This window comes from Pholcus phalangioides, unplaced genomic scaffold (genome assembly GCF_987345545.1).
Source record: "Pholcus phalangioides strain wild (caught in Gottingen) unplaced genomic scaffold, Ppha-v1.0 ptg000011l_1, whole genome shotgun sequence".
Lineage (NCBI taxonomy): Eukaryota > Metazoa > Arthropoda > Arachnida > Araneae > Pholcidae > Pholcus > Pholcus phalangioides.
This window is the reverse complement of record NW_028301604.1, coordinates 56490875-56503037: the sequence shown is the minus strand read 5'-3', so window position 1 is coordinate 56503037 and position 12163 is coordinate 56490875. Positions and strand designations below refer to the sequence as shown.

Below are 12163 nucleotides of genomic sequence, written 5' to 3'. Positions count from 1 at the left end.
CCAGAAGTTAGCTGGTATGGTGATGCTCAAAATTATGTTAGTCCAGAAACATTCTATAAGAAAGCTACAATTATAGGTTTGGCTAACAATTTGAAATTGATGCAAGATGATGGACAATATTCAAAGGTATTTGTGATTGTAGTCAGTCTCTGTTTGACATGATGGTATCAAAATAATATCCAAAGTATTTCTAAATAATTACACCAAACGAAAAACCTTAACACCAAGTCAGTTAAAAGAAAACTTACTGCTATAAAGCAATCTTAAAAAAAAAATTGCATTGGATAGTTTCTTTTTCATTTGAAGTTAAAAGTGCACAAGTGAATTTTGAGATTTACACCTTTCTTTTTTATTTGAAACTAATATTTAAAAAAAGTTCATCTCACTAATTAATTACAACTAAAATTCTGCTTATAAAATATGTTAAGACACCATTTAAAATTAGAAACTAATTCTTTTTTATGAAAAATTATATAAATGAGTGTAATAAGAAAAAGAATTCATAATGCGAGAGAGAAAAATGAATACTAGTAATTATTGGATCAAAATTGTGAAATGTCGTGTTTTCGAAGTTTTCTCATACATTGATTAATTTGAATAAGAAAAAAATTTAATATGATAATGTTTTTAGGCTGATACCACACGAGTGTTTTTTTTCAAGAGATAATGTATCACACACAATGTTAAAAATGCTGTTGTTCATATATCAGATTTTGAACGTGATAGTCCTTTCATGGGTCAACGAATCGAAACTAAGAAATGAAACGCAAAAAATTCGTGTTTTTAAAGACTTGTAATGGAAAAAAACCATTAGCTTTCGATTAATTCAAGTCATTAATGTCAAATGGGAAAGGAATGCACAACAGGTACGTACATGTGTGAAAGCTTCTTTTCTTCCGCACATTTCAAGTACGTACCAAGCACTCATATATTTATTACATGTAGAATTTTTTTTCCAACAAGCACAAAATAATTTTTATTTGTTCATAAAATGAATTCATTCGCATTTCATGTTGTGTAAATTAAGTAAATTAAAATCACTTAAAATTTGTATGATCAATCTGAATTAACTGTATATAATAGTCTAACAACATCTGCCTAGACAATTCTTTGATCAAATTGCACTTGTACTTAGTGTCTGCTGAGTTTGAGTCTTTTAGTGTCATCGGCAATTAAAAGGAATTGGATATACTGAATGGAATCTACTTCTCCAGCATGAACACGTACAACTGTATAATTACTTAGTATAAATTACTTGAACTATTTTTGTAAGGAAGATTCTTTGGTAGATAAAATGTAAAAATATTCAGTTTAAAAATTGACAAAATGTAATCATGGTTTGCCAGGGTGATTATTTTTCAGGTAAAACATGCTCTAGCTCATAGATTGGTTTATGCGATTGTTAGTATTTATGATATGGTATACGACAAAGAGATAATAATAACACCTGACCATCTCTATTAATTTCTTATACGCTGATTTATACAGGGTTCGTAGCTAATTCCATTCTCCGCAAACTACTGGCGAACCGTTTATCCTAGAAAAGGAAAAGAAATTCCAATTAGGAATTAAAAATTACCCTAAATAACGTGTAAACATCAGATACGTTATTCATATTGCAAGGGGTTGTATAGTTATCAAAATAAAAATATTAACTTTTATGCGGACACCCTGTGCACAAAAACCCAATCAGAAAATTGTTGCCCTGTCTCTCTCTCCTGAGCCCAAAAAAAGGAAAAAAGAAAAAAAGAAAAACAATAGAAAACGTGCGAAAGAACGCATAAACTAACGGACAACGCTTATTTCCCTCATATATGCTATTCTTTCCCACATTTTCTCAGACTTTTGAATTTGAATATCTCAGCGAACATTGCACTTGGAAACTTGGAATTATTTTGTTTGTCTCGGAAGGACCAGAGCAACAACTTTCTCTCTCTCCCTTTCCCTTTAGTTGAGATTTTTAGAAAAGGGTGACACCAAGTAAATAGTTATTTTTTTAATCTGAAATAACTGTAAAACCCTTGCAAAATGAATGACGTATATATAATATATAAATTATCAATTGTGTTAGAATTACATCCCCGGAGGTAAGCTGTTCCGTTTATTCACAACTGTAGTAGAGAAAAATTCCCTGCGACACCACAACATAGAATTGTCCCCTTGTCTAAGCAGTTGGTTGACGATGTATTAATAACTCATATCCCATTTTGTCCATCCCGTAGAAAATTTTAAACACTTCGATTATATCCCCGGCATCTGCGTTTTTCCAATGTAAACATTTTCAAAAAACCAAATCTCTCTTCATAGCTTAAGCCCCGTGTGCCATCAAGAGCAAGCGTGGCTCTTCTCTGCACCCCTTCGACCAAGTCAATGTCCCTCTGCAAGTATGGTCTCCAAAACCTGACGGCATACTCCAATCCAGGACGAACTAAGCCCCGGAAAAGTAGAAGGATCACTTTAGAAGAACGCGAAGAGACCTTTTTGAGAATGAAATCGAGCATTCTATTCGATTTTTCGACCACCGTTCAACAATGTTCAGGAAACCTAAGTCGCTCATCAATAAGAATACCCAGATCGATGATCCTAGTTGCATCCGGAATAATAACACTATTAAACTCGTAAATGAAAAGTGGGTTGTTTGAACCAAAATGAGCGACCCCATGGACTTGTCAACGCTAAAAGTATGCAACTTTATTATACGCTTTATATACAACTTTATTATACGCTTTATATACAACTTTATTATACGCTTTATATACAACTTTATTATACGCTTTATATACAACTTTATTATACGCTTTATATACAACTTTATTATACGCTTTATATACAACTTTATTATACGCTTTATATACAACTTTAGTACAAATATAATATACTTTGCAATTAATATGCAAATATAATATACAAAATAAGATATACATTAATAAGATATAAATAAAATATGATTCAAATCGGACAGGAAGCATTTCAATATTAAAATACTAATTATATATAAAGTACAAGTACTGATACCTTGTAATATGATGGCCATCCGATGCATTTTCTAATTTTATTAAGAATAAATATTTGTCTTCAAAAGATTAAGGCCGATTTAATCCATGAAATATCGCCCAACCAAGAAATAAAATATGAAGTTCATATTTTATTATACTCATAAAGAAAAAAATGTTCAAAAGTAAGGGAGGTTCTGGCTCATCTCGTGAACTCATACATTTTCTCAAAAGGTATTTTTTAATTTAATCTTGAATTATGAAATCCATTACAAGTACGTAATATGGTCTTTGAAGACATATGTTATAATTTTTCAAGAAAAGTTTTTACTAACGGTCATTTTTATACTTTATATTGCATCATTTTCCCCCAAAACTCACAAACTCTTCCATGTTTATGAAATTTCTTCGTAACTAGAAAAGATTTTTATTCTAAGCATTTTAAGAAAAAAAATCGATAACCGCTCTAGAGACGGGAAAATGGCGAGCTTTATCCAACTTAAATCTGAAACAAAAATGCATTGCTTTTTATTTATTTATTGAAAAAATACAAAGTATATATGGCTTAGGTAGATGCCGATCAATTTTTTTTTCAACGCAGAGTCCATTTTTTCTTGAATAATACTGATTCGGTTTTGCACACTGATGAAAAAATGTTAGTATTGCCGTTTGTATGAATAAAAATCTGTCGCTGAATATTTCATTACGGCAATTATTTCTTAGCATCAGATCTATGACATCCTACTAAACAAGTTCAAGCATTCATTATATATTCTCGAATTTACATAAATCACAGTTTCTATTTTTTATACGTATGTATTTTGTCAAAATGCAAATGTTCAAATTATCAAAACGATTGCGAATATGACGGAACCATACTTTACCGAGCTATGGAGAGGTCGAGAAGTAGTTCTATTCAAGTTTCAGTGAAAAAAAAAAAAACTCTGACAATTTTGTTTTTTCCAAGTTTTTATAAAAGCAAACGAACGTCTCTTGCATCTGTTAAAAATATTCTGAAACGACTGAGAAATCCAATTATAAGTATTGATGATAGATTTTATGTCAAAGAATAAATAGATAAATGACCTTCGAAAGCAATTTGAGTTGAAAAGTTCGCAATTTCAATGTTGAGATTGTTATATTTTTAAAGCTGCATAATATTTGTATATGTGTAGTCCATAAATTTATTTTTTTACATTATTTTCGGTTTTGATTTATGTATTTTATAAATAAATGGGTATGTATTTTTAAAAATGTATTTTAAAAATTAATACGCGAGGAATCTTTGAACCATATTTTGACGTTTTGTGAAAATATAATGGGTATATATTTTTCTTCTTTTTCTTTGAACTTAGATTATATTCTTCAATATATTTCATCTGACATGAAATATATATATATTTTGAGCATTTATAATCAGTATTGAATAATTTAATGAATTAAAAAAAATTGAATAAATAAATTGAAACTCTAAAAATATTTCTTAACTTCATTATAATAAAGCTTATTAAGTATTCATTTGAAAGGTATAAAATAAGAAGATAACCGCACATGCAATTCATATCAAGTGCATATTTTCGTAATTAGTGCTGTCGGAAAGAGTGAAATAATTTAAAAACAACATGATATAAAAGCTAAAAATTTTGGGGAGCTTGAAATTAATTTCACTATTGATATACTATTTGGTTCAAGGAAAGAGCCGATGTGTTATTTCTAGTAGAAAAAGATGAAGTAGAACTTACAATTCTAACTCATGTGTTCAGTGAAGCAAAAATTTAATGGCAATTAGATCATTTTCCTCCTCAATCATACTTTTTCTTCTTCTATAAAAGTAGATAACATCGATCCTTGCCTTAATGTTCTTGATGAAAAGGGAGATAAATCATTCCACTGATTCTCATTTTTCTGAGCGAGTTAAAGAGTGGTATTATATTTAAAAATATAGATCATGTAAAGATGAAAAAAAACAAAAAAAAAACAACTGCAATTTGGAACATGACCATAGTTGTGAAAAATAGACCAAATGTGTCGTGTTTGTGAGTCTGAGTTCACACATTCACAAATTCGACAACATATATTAAAACTTGAATCAATTTGAAATATTAGAATTAAGATCTATTCATGAATTTCAAGATCAAACCATTGAGTAACCATTTCGTATAAAAAAATGTAAAAAATAAACATTCCTCTGACTTTTTTAATTTTCGCCTTTGTCGTTGAGTACTGTTTATGAACGATTTCTTAATCGAAATAATAGTGTTGTCATTTTAAAGCCGATAAAAGTAATAATTCAAAATAATATTGTAACAATGATGCTTCCGTCCAATTTCAACTGAACATATTTCTATTTTTTAAGCGCCCTAATTACACGATACAGTGCATTTACACTGTTTATACGCATTTACTGTTGTTGTATTTTAAAACATACAATATAAAGCCGCCATGTTGCAGTTGATATCAAATGCGCACACTCCATTCAGAAATATCAGTATGTTCATCATGCTTGCTAAAAGATATAGCGTGTTGTGTCTGTGAAAATTTTTAATGTTGGAAATGGAATAACTTTCCACTCTTTATGTGGTTTTGTACTGCTTTCGATGGTTATATTTTATTTACCAGATTTTATGTATTTGAGTTGACTTCATTTATTGCAAGAATTATTTCTATTATAAAAAAATTTATGATTAGATTTTACTGAATTTGTTACATCACACGGCAAAAAATAAAAGGGAATCATATATTTCATAACATAACCTCTTCACTTGTACGCGTGTGGAATGAACTGGAAATATAGCAAAGCCAAAGTAATGCATATATTAAATATGCACGGGCATTATTTTCAAAGCTCGGAAAAGGGAGAAGTTCTTAGTCAAACCATTCATATTTCACCTACTCCTTACCTTATATAAAGTTTTAAAAATGGAGTTCTCTCTCTGTCACAGCATTTAATGCGTCTTGTAATAGATTTCTAGAGAAAGTATGTAAATGTGTAGTTGGGTTGAGGTGTGTTTGCATAATATATATAATACATAGAGAGATTTTTCGGTTTCTGAATGGTCCGTACAATTTCTGATTTTCACTTTGGAATTAATATATACCCCGAATTTTATATAAAGCTGGGGGCAAAGAAATAATATTTTTGAAGGACAAAGGCCCTACAGCTGCTAATTTTTACAATCATAATAAAACATTGAAAATAAAAAGCTGTTGAATATAAGAAAAAGTTCAAAAACATTATGCCAAAAAAAGAAAAATCTGAATTTTAGAAAAAAAACTTGTTCAATCAGGTCTTCATCAGAGGGGAATCCAAGCATTTGGTCCAATGATGGTGTTTCTGATGGGAGGTAAAGTTTTACAACCAAAACAATTCTCACAGTTTTCCAATATATGAATGGTTATTGCGTATTTCATTTTCCCTGGAACTGGATGACATAGTTCAAAGCTGATGTCAGTTGAATCGCATATATTTCACTTGTTTTCATTTTTCAATAAAAATTGTTTGAAGAGTTCCGAGATCTGCATATTTTTTACAATTGTTCAAACAAAAAATATCAATCAACAATGCAAAAATAATAATGATAACAATAAGTGAAATATATTAGTTATTCGATGATATAATGGCAGAAGTGTAATATTTTCTTAATCCTAGATGTTTGTTTTTCTGCCTATTTCTTTTATTTACAGAGAAGCAAATATAACGTATAATTGAATCTCATTAGTGACGCAGTTGAAGATTATCAAGTATTCGCATTTCCCTCTCCCCCCCCCCCCATAAAATGTAATTTGATTAGGTTATCTTAAATAACCTTGTTGAGATAATTAGCAATGCTGGTTAGAGAATTTGAAAATTGATCGAATAGAGTCGAGTGGATTTGTGATTCACACTTGGAAAGCCATTTTTTGTTAGAAATTCGTAATAAAAATGAAACCAAGCCGAGTTATTTGGATTTTTGCACTGCTTGAATGAAGATGCTGGATTTGTTTTTTCACGCAAGTTCACTCGATACAGAGTACTTTTTGGAGTGAAATTTTTGGCGAGGAACGATGGAGGTAAACTTGTGACGGCGATTGAAAAATTCGCCAAAATGTTACAAATAGTCTTGTTCCCGCTCCCAGCTTCATCAGATACTCGATGGTAGAAGCACGTGCTTGGAGAAGTGGATTCTAGCGTTGCGTTTTATTCAGTTCACGAAGCACGATCACATTCTGCTGTATGTGCTCGAAACTTTGAAAGTTTGGACTATTTATAGGACTACACCAGCTTTTATCGAAGGCGACCTGAATCTGTAGTGATTATCGTTTCTCTACAGAGTAATATCTTGATTAATTTTTTTATACAAGGAAAACATATAGAAAGGAGTTGCGAGATTTCTAAAACGAAATTATCTTTGACAAATGATCTTTAATTTTTTTTTCAAAGTTTCCACGTTGTTTAACATTGGTGAACAGTAGGATTGTGACAGATATACACTATTTACGCCATGTTTTAGAAATAAGTTATAAATGTTTATCGGATATTGTTAGTATAATTTTTTTTTACATGCCACATAGTTTACTGGGTTGTCACAAATGAGAAAAATAATTCGTGTGCATCGGTAATTCATATAATATTTATTCATCTGGATCTTGGTATTTTCGAGGCAGCGAATCTCAACTTTAAATAGCTAGTATTTGAAAACAGAAGAACTAAAATATTTCAAACATAATTTTTTTGACGTTAGTATTGAGAAAATCAGTTTCCGTGCATACCGTTGAACAATATTGTTAAAAATGGCACGAGTCTTTGAAAAATTATTTTACATTTTAGATTTTTCTGTTTGAAAGTGTTGGAGTAGTCCAAAGAAGAAATTCTAAGAAAAGTGAACTGTCTGCCTTATTCATCAAAAGCCAATACTTTAAAACGAATCAAATAAAAGGTATTCACCTGTATAAAATTTATTGCGTGGTAGTGTTTTAGAATGGCTGCAGAAAATACAACCACAAATGCTGTAGAATTTGCTGCTGGAGATGTCGTGAAGCAGGGATATCTATTTGTGAAAAGGCCTCCACGGAAGTACTTCAGCAAAATGAAAGTAAGTGATCTTTTACACTTAATTTCATGCATGAAGTTTCAATGAGATTTCAGAATTTTCATATTATGTAAGTGTAACTGCATTCTCGTATGCAAACCAAAGCAGGCGTCAATGTTGCAATACACACTCACATATAAATTATGCAGAAAACGTTTTTGTGTGCATTATATTTTCATAAATAACAAATCATTTGAATACCAAAAACAAAAAAAAATTTTTTTTGTCTTTCAATGTGTTTCATTTTTTTACCATTGAAGTGTTTATTAAAATGTCAAAATTTTTACCGTTTCAAATTTGGGGTATTCGATAAAACCGAAATAATATTTTCATTAAATCCATAGATTTCAATGAAAATTCGTGGTATATACTCTCAGTGTATATTATTTTCGTTGTAATCTCATCTCATTGTTTCCAATCCGTTCTCGTTCCAGTTGCTCGCAAGTGATTCACGACTTTGATTTATTCTAAACCTGTTGATATTTCACATTTTAACTTGTTTTCTCCTAATAGCATTATTGTCGGGATAGATGTAAAAAACTCATGACTTGAACGAAAGAATAAAAGATAAATGGCTTTTTTTAGTATCATGCTTGATAATTGTAAATATATTGTGTTTTTGGCAAAAAAGTTTGAGATAAATTTAGTATCATTAGTTTGTCTTGCTTAATGGATGATGTAAGGACGTATTTTTCATGATTAAACTTAATCGGGATAAACTATGGGAATTGTTTAATGAAAGAAAAGTAAGAACTACGTTTGTGTAATTATAGGTTCATATTATTATCATAGACGCAATCGAAGTTCATGTTGACAATTAAATACGATTGTAGTTTGTTTTTACTTAGCAGAGGTATCGTTTACTCTTGCTGATATGTATCACTATATACTAATTTTCAAGACATTAATGATAAATTAATGACATTAAACATAAATTTACATTTTCAAGACATTTTTAGCAAGGTTGAGTTTTTTGTTAAATGTTTCGAAAATATTTTTTGCACTTATTTTCCTGGGTGATGAGACCGTGATCATTCAATTGCAAAAAATCACTTTAGCACACTATTTACACATTGCTTTAATACCGGACTCAAATAAATATACTTCTTGGCATTTTTATGAAAACTCCGACCACACAAGTTAAGTAGTGATTAAAATCCCAAACTTTCAAATCAAATTTATATTTGTTTCTTAAATAAAAATATACCATAGACAAATAAAATGAGCAAAATTCACCGACTGTATGCTATATGCATGACCAAGTATTTTATAACCGGTACTCTTGTCACAAACAGAATATGCATGCTTTACAAAATATTATACAATATCACATGTAAAATTAAAACAATCAACCTACTGCTCCTCCTGAAATTTAAAACGATTCACTCATCATAACAAATATTTTAAAGTGTCTTTTTTTAAAAATGCAAATTATGTAGGAAAGTTATCAATTTTCAACAGTAAGGAAATGAGCAAGTTTGGCGTGAGGTAATTAAAGTGATTAAGAAAAATTTCTCTCGTAAACTTATATGTATACAATAAGTTACATTTGTACTTCTCTCGGAAATATTATCACTTAAATTACAGTAAGGTGGTTTTTTTTTGTAATTAAAAAAAATCTTAAATATAAAAAAGTTAATTCCCTATTTTTAAAAACACCGGAAAAATTATATTAAGAAAAGAAACGTCTGGAATACAAGGTTCACAATATTCAATTTTTTTTAATGTTAATTACTTTAAAAAGTTCTACTAAATGTAGCTAATAAGACTCGGGAGACCATATAAAAACACATCATATCACTTTTGAGGAGTGGTTCTTAACCAGGACTCAACGAACTCCTTGCGGGCCTCTGGAGGGATTTCAACGGGTCCGTGAGCTTTTATGAAAAGACTATAAACGAATTCATTTTCATAACATACTCAATATTATTCCTAAAAGAAGTGCGTAGTCTTCATTTGAATGATACGAAAGGTCCGCGCGTAGACCACAGAAAGTTAAAAATATCTGTTTTCAGAAATAATTTTTTTAGACTCGAACAAGTATACGGGATGATAGGTAACAACGCGTGTGAAAGATTTGTGATCGGAAATTTCCCCAAAGATCAACAGTTAAGGATTGGTCTATTGTAGCGAGCAACCTGTACGTATATATATTAAATATAAATGTGATAAATCGGTAATTATACATAATGACCGGCAGTTATGCATAATCACTAATCATCTCGGTACGTTTGATGAATTTATAATCACCGATTGAAGTTGTCAAGTATGATAAATATGGAGGAAATCATACGGGAATATCACTTAAATTCAACCACTTATCAGTTTCTCCCGTACGTATATTTCTTTGTCTTTTCTCGCTCCTTCTTATATAACCTCGAACCAGAGATGACTCCACCCACTGGCAGTTGATTGAAGGGTGGGGGGTGGAAAACATGTTTTATTGTAAAAACAGCTTCATTGCGTTTTTAGAAGACGAAATATCTCTGGGTGACAGAAATGAAGCAAATCAAGTTTGACGAGATATCTGGGGATTGCCACTGAAAGGGTTAAAAAAAAGTCGATTTCCTATTAATAAAATTTAATAAAGTACTAGAGTTTTGAATTTTTTCATAATGGGATGAGTAGTTTTATAAAATACCATGTATATGTATTCTCTTGATTAAAGAGAAAAAGAGAAAAAAAGATTTAATTTTCTGGGTAATTCAGCTTAGCTTTGTTTTCTTTCAATCATTTCATAATTTATCACAATTTCAATGTTGTTTCTATGATGCGCTGTTTCATTTGCAAAATGGGAGTGAAAATGATATCATTTTTTCCCTTATGGCAAGAAACAAATAAAATGTTTCATTTTTCTCTTATTAATGCATGTATGGTGTGGTGAGAGCGAGAAAGAGAAAAAAAACATTTCATTCGACATTTAAAAAGAGTATCTTTCTCGCGGAATCAATGAATCAGTAGAGTACTATTTCATGTTTCTCTACGTTAGACTATGATTGTGCGGGGTGCTTTATTTAATTTATATATGAAACTTTTATGTATGTAATTGAATGTATCGGGTGTTGTTAGTAAGTGATATGAGGGATTGCACACAATTGAATCCAACTTTGAAAATCAAAAAAATAAGTTATTCGAAGTCTTAGTGAATCTATCATCTAACAAAGCACCAGATAAAGGTGATTTTTTTTGAAAGATGAATACGTAGATGCTAATAAACCTTTTTACTCGACTGTTCACTTACTCAGATTATAACATACAGCAATGCAGAGTTTATGTAAGCTTACACGAGGTTTTTCAACTTTATGTATTCAATGTGATTGAAATACAGTGAAAGTCCGTTATGACGATTACGACTTATAACGAGAATCTCACTATAACGGCTGATTCGCAAATGATTGCCAAATAGCTAATGTTAAAGATACAAAAACATCCGGTTATAGCGAGTTGAAAATTGGGAAACATTCGCTAATAACATCAAAAGAATTCTCGAAAATGTTTTAGATTTTACATGATGACTCATGGAAGAACAGGCTCCTTGTAATAATTACTCTCATGTACTTCGAACAAAGAACGGACACAGAAAAGTCAAATTGTTTTAACCTCTTCTTCCTATTTTTGGATTTCTTCACTATACACAGGAATATGTGATGATTTTATTTGACTTTTGTCTCTTTCAGTGATGCAGAGACCACGGGACTAGAACTTGCAGTAAAAAGCCGTTTCTGAATGAATGAGAAAATTGTGTAACAGGAAAATTTTTATGAATCCGTACAGTATTAGTGAGTAGTGATATAATAATTGAGACTTTTAATTGTGGGCGAGATATCCCAGGTCGATAAGATACTCGCCTAAATAACCAAAGGATGTTTGGAGGTGACGCAAGTTCGATACCGGATTCGTCCTAGTCATAAACTTTCCTGACGCGGTGACAACATGATCACACAGAAAAGGATTTCTACCGCCCTTAGTCCTACACCGAGGGGTTAGCGCACCAACCCATCGGTTGGTTTGGTATAAAAAAGGCAAAATGTGGAGTGCCGCAATTCGGAATCAGCAATAAATTGTGGGTCATGCTCTGATTAGCCCGGTATTCAGAAATGA

The 12163-nt window shown here is 30.8% G+C and overlaps 1 protein-coding gene across 2 annotated transcripts in view; it reads left to right on the top strand.

The window, feature by feature from the left end:
• The first annotated feature begins 7173 nt into the window (after positions 1-7173).
• Positions 7174-12163, top strand: part of LOC149080604 (uncharacterized) — a 258750-nt gene continuing 253760 nt past the window's right edge. For both annotated transcript variants that reach the window (XM_089239756.1, XM_089239755.1), the window contains exon 1: positions 7174-8065. In XM_089239756.1, coding sequence (XP_089095882.1) covers positions 7952-8065 — 114 coding nt within the window. In that variant the 5' untranslated portion in view covers positions 7174-7951. The remainder of the gene's footprint in view (positions 8066-12163) is intronic.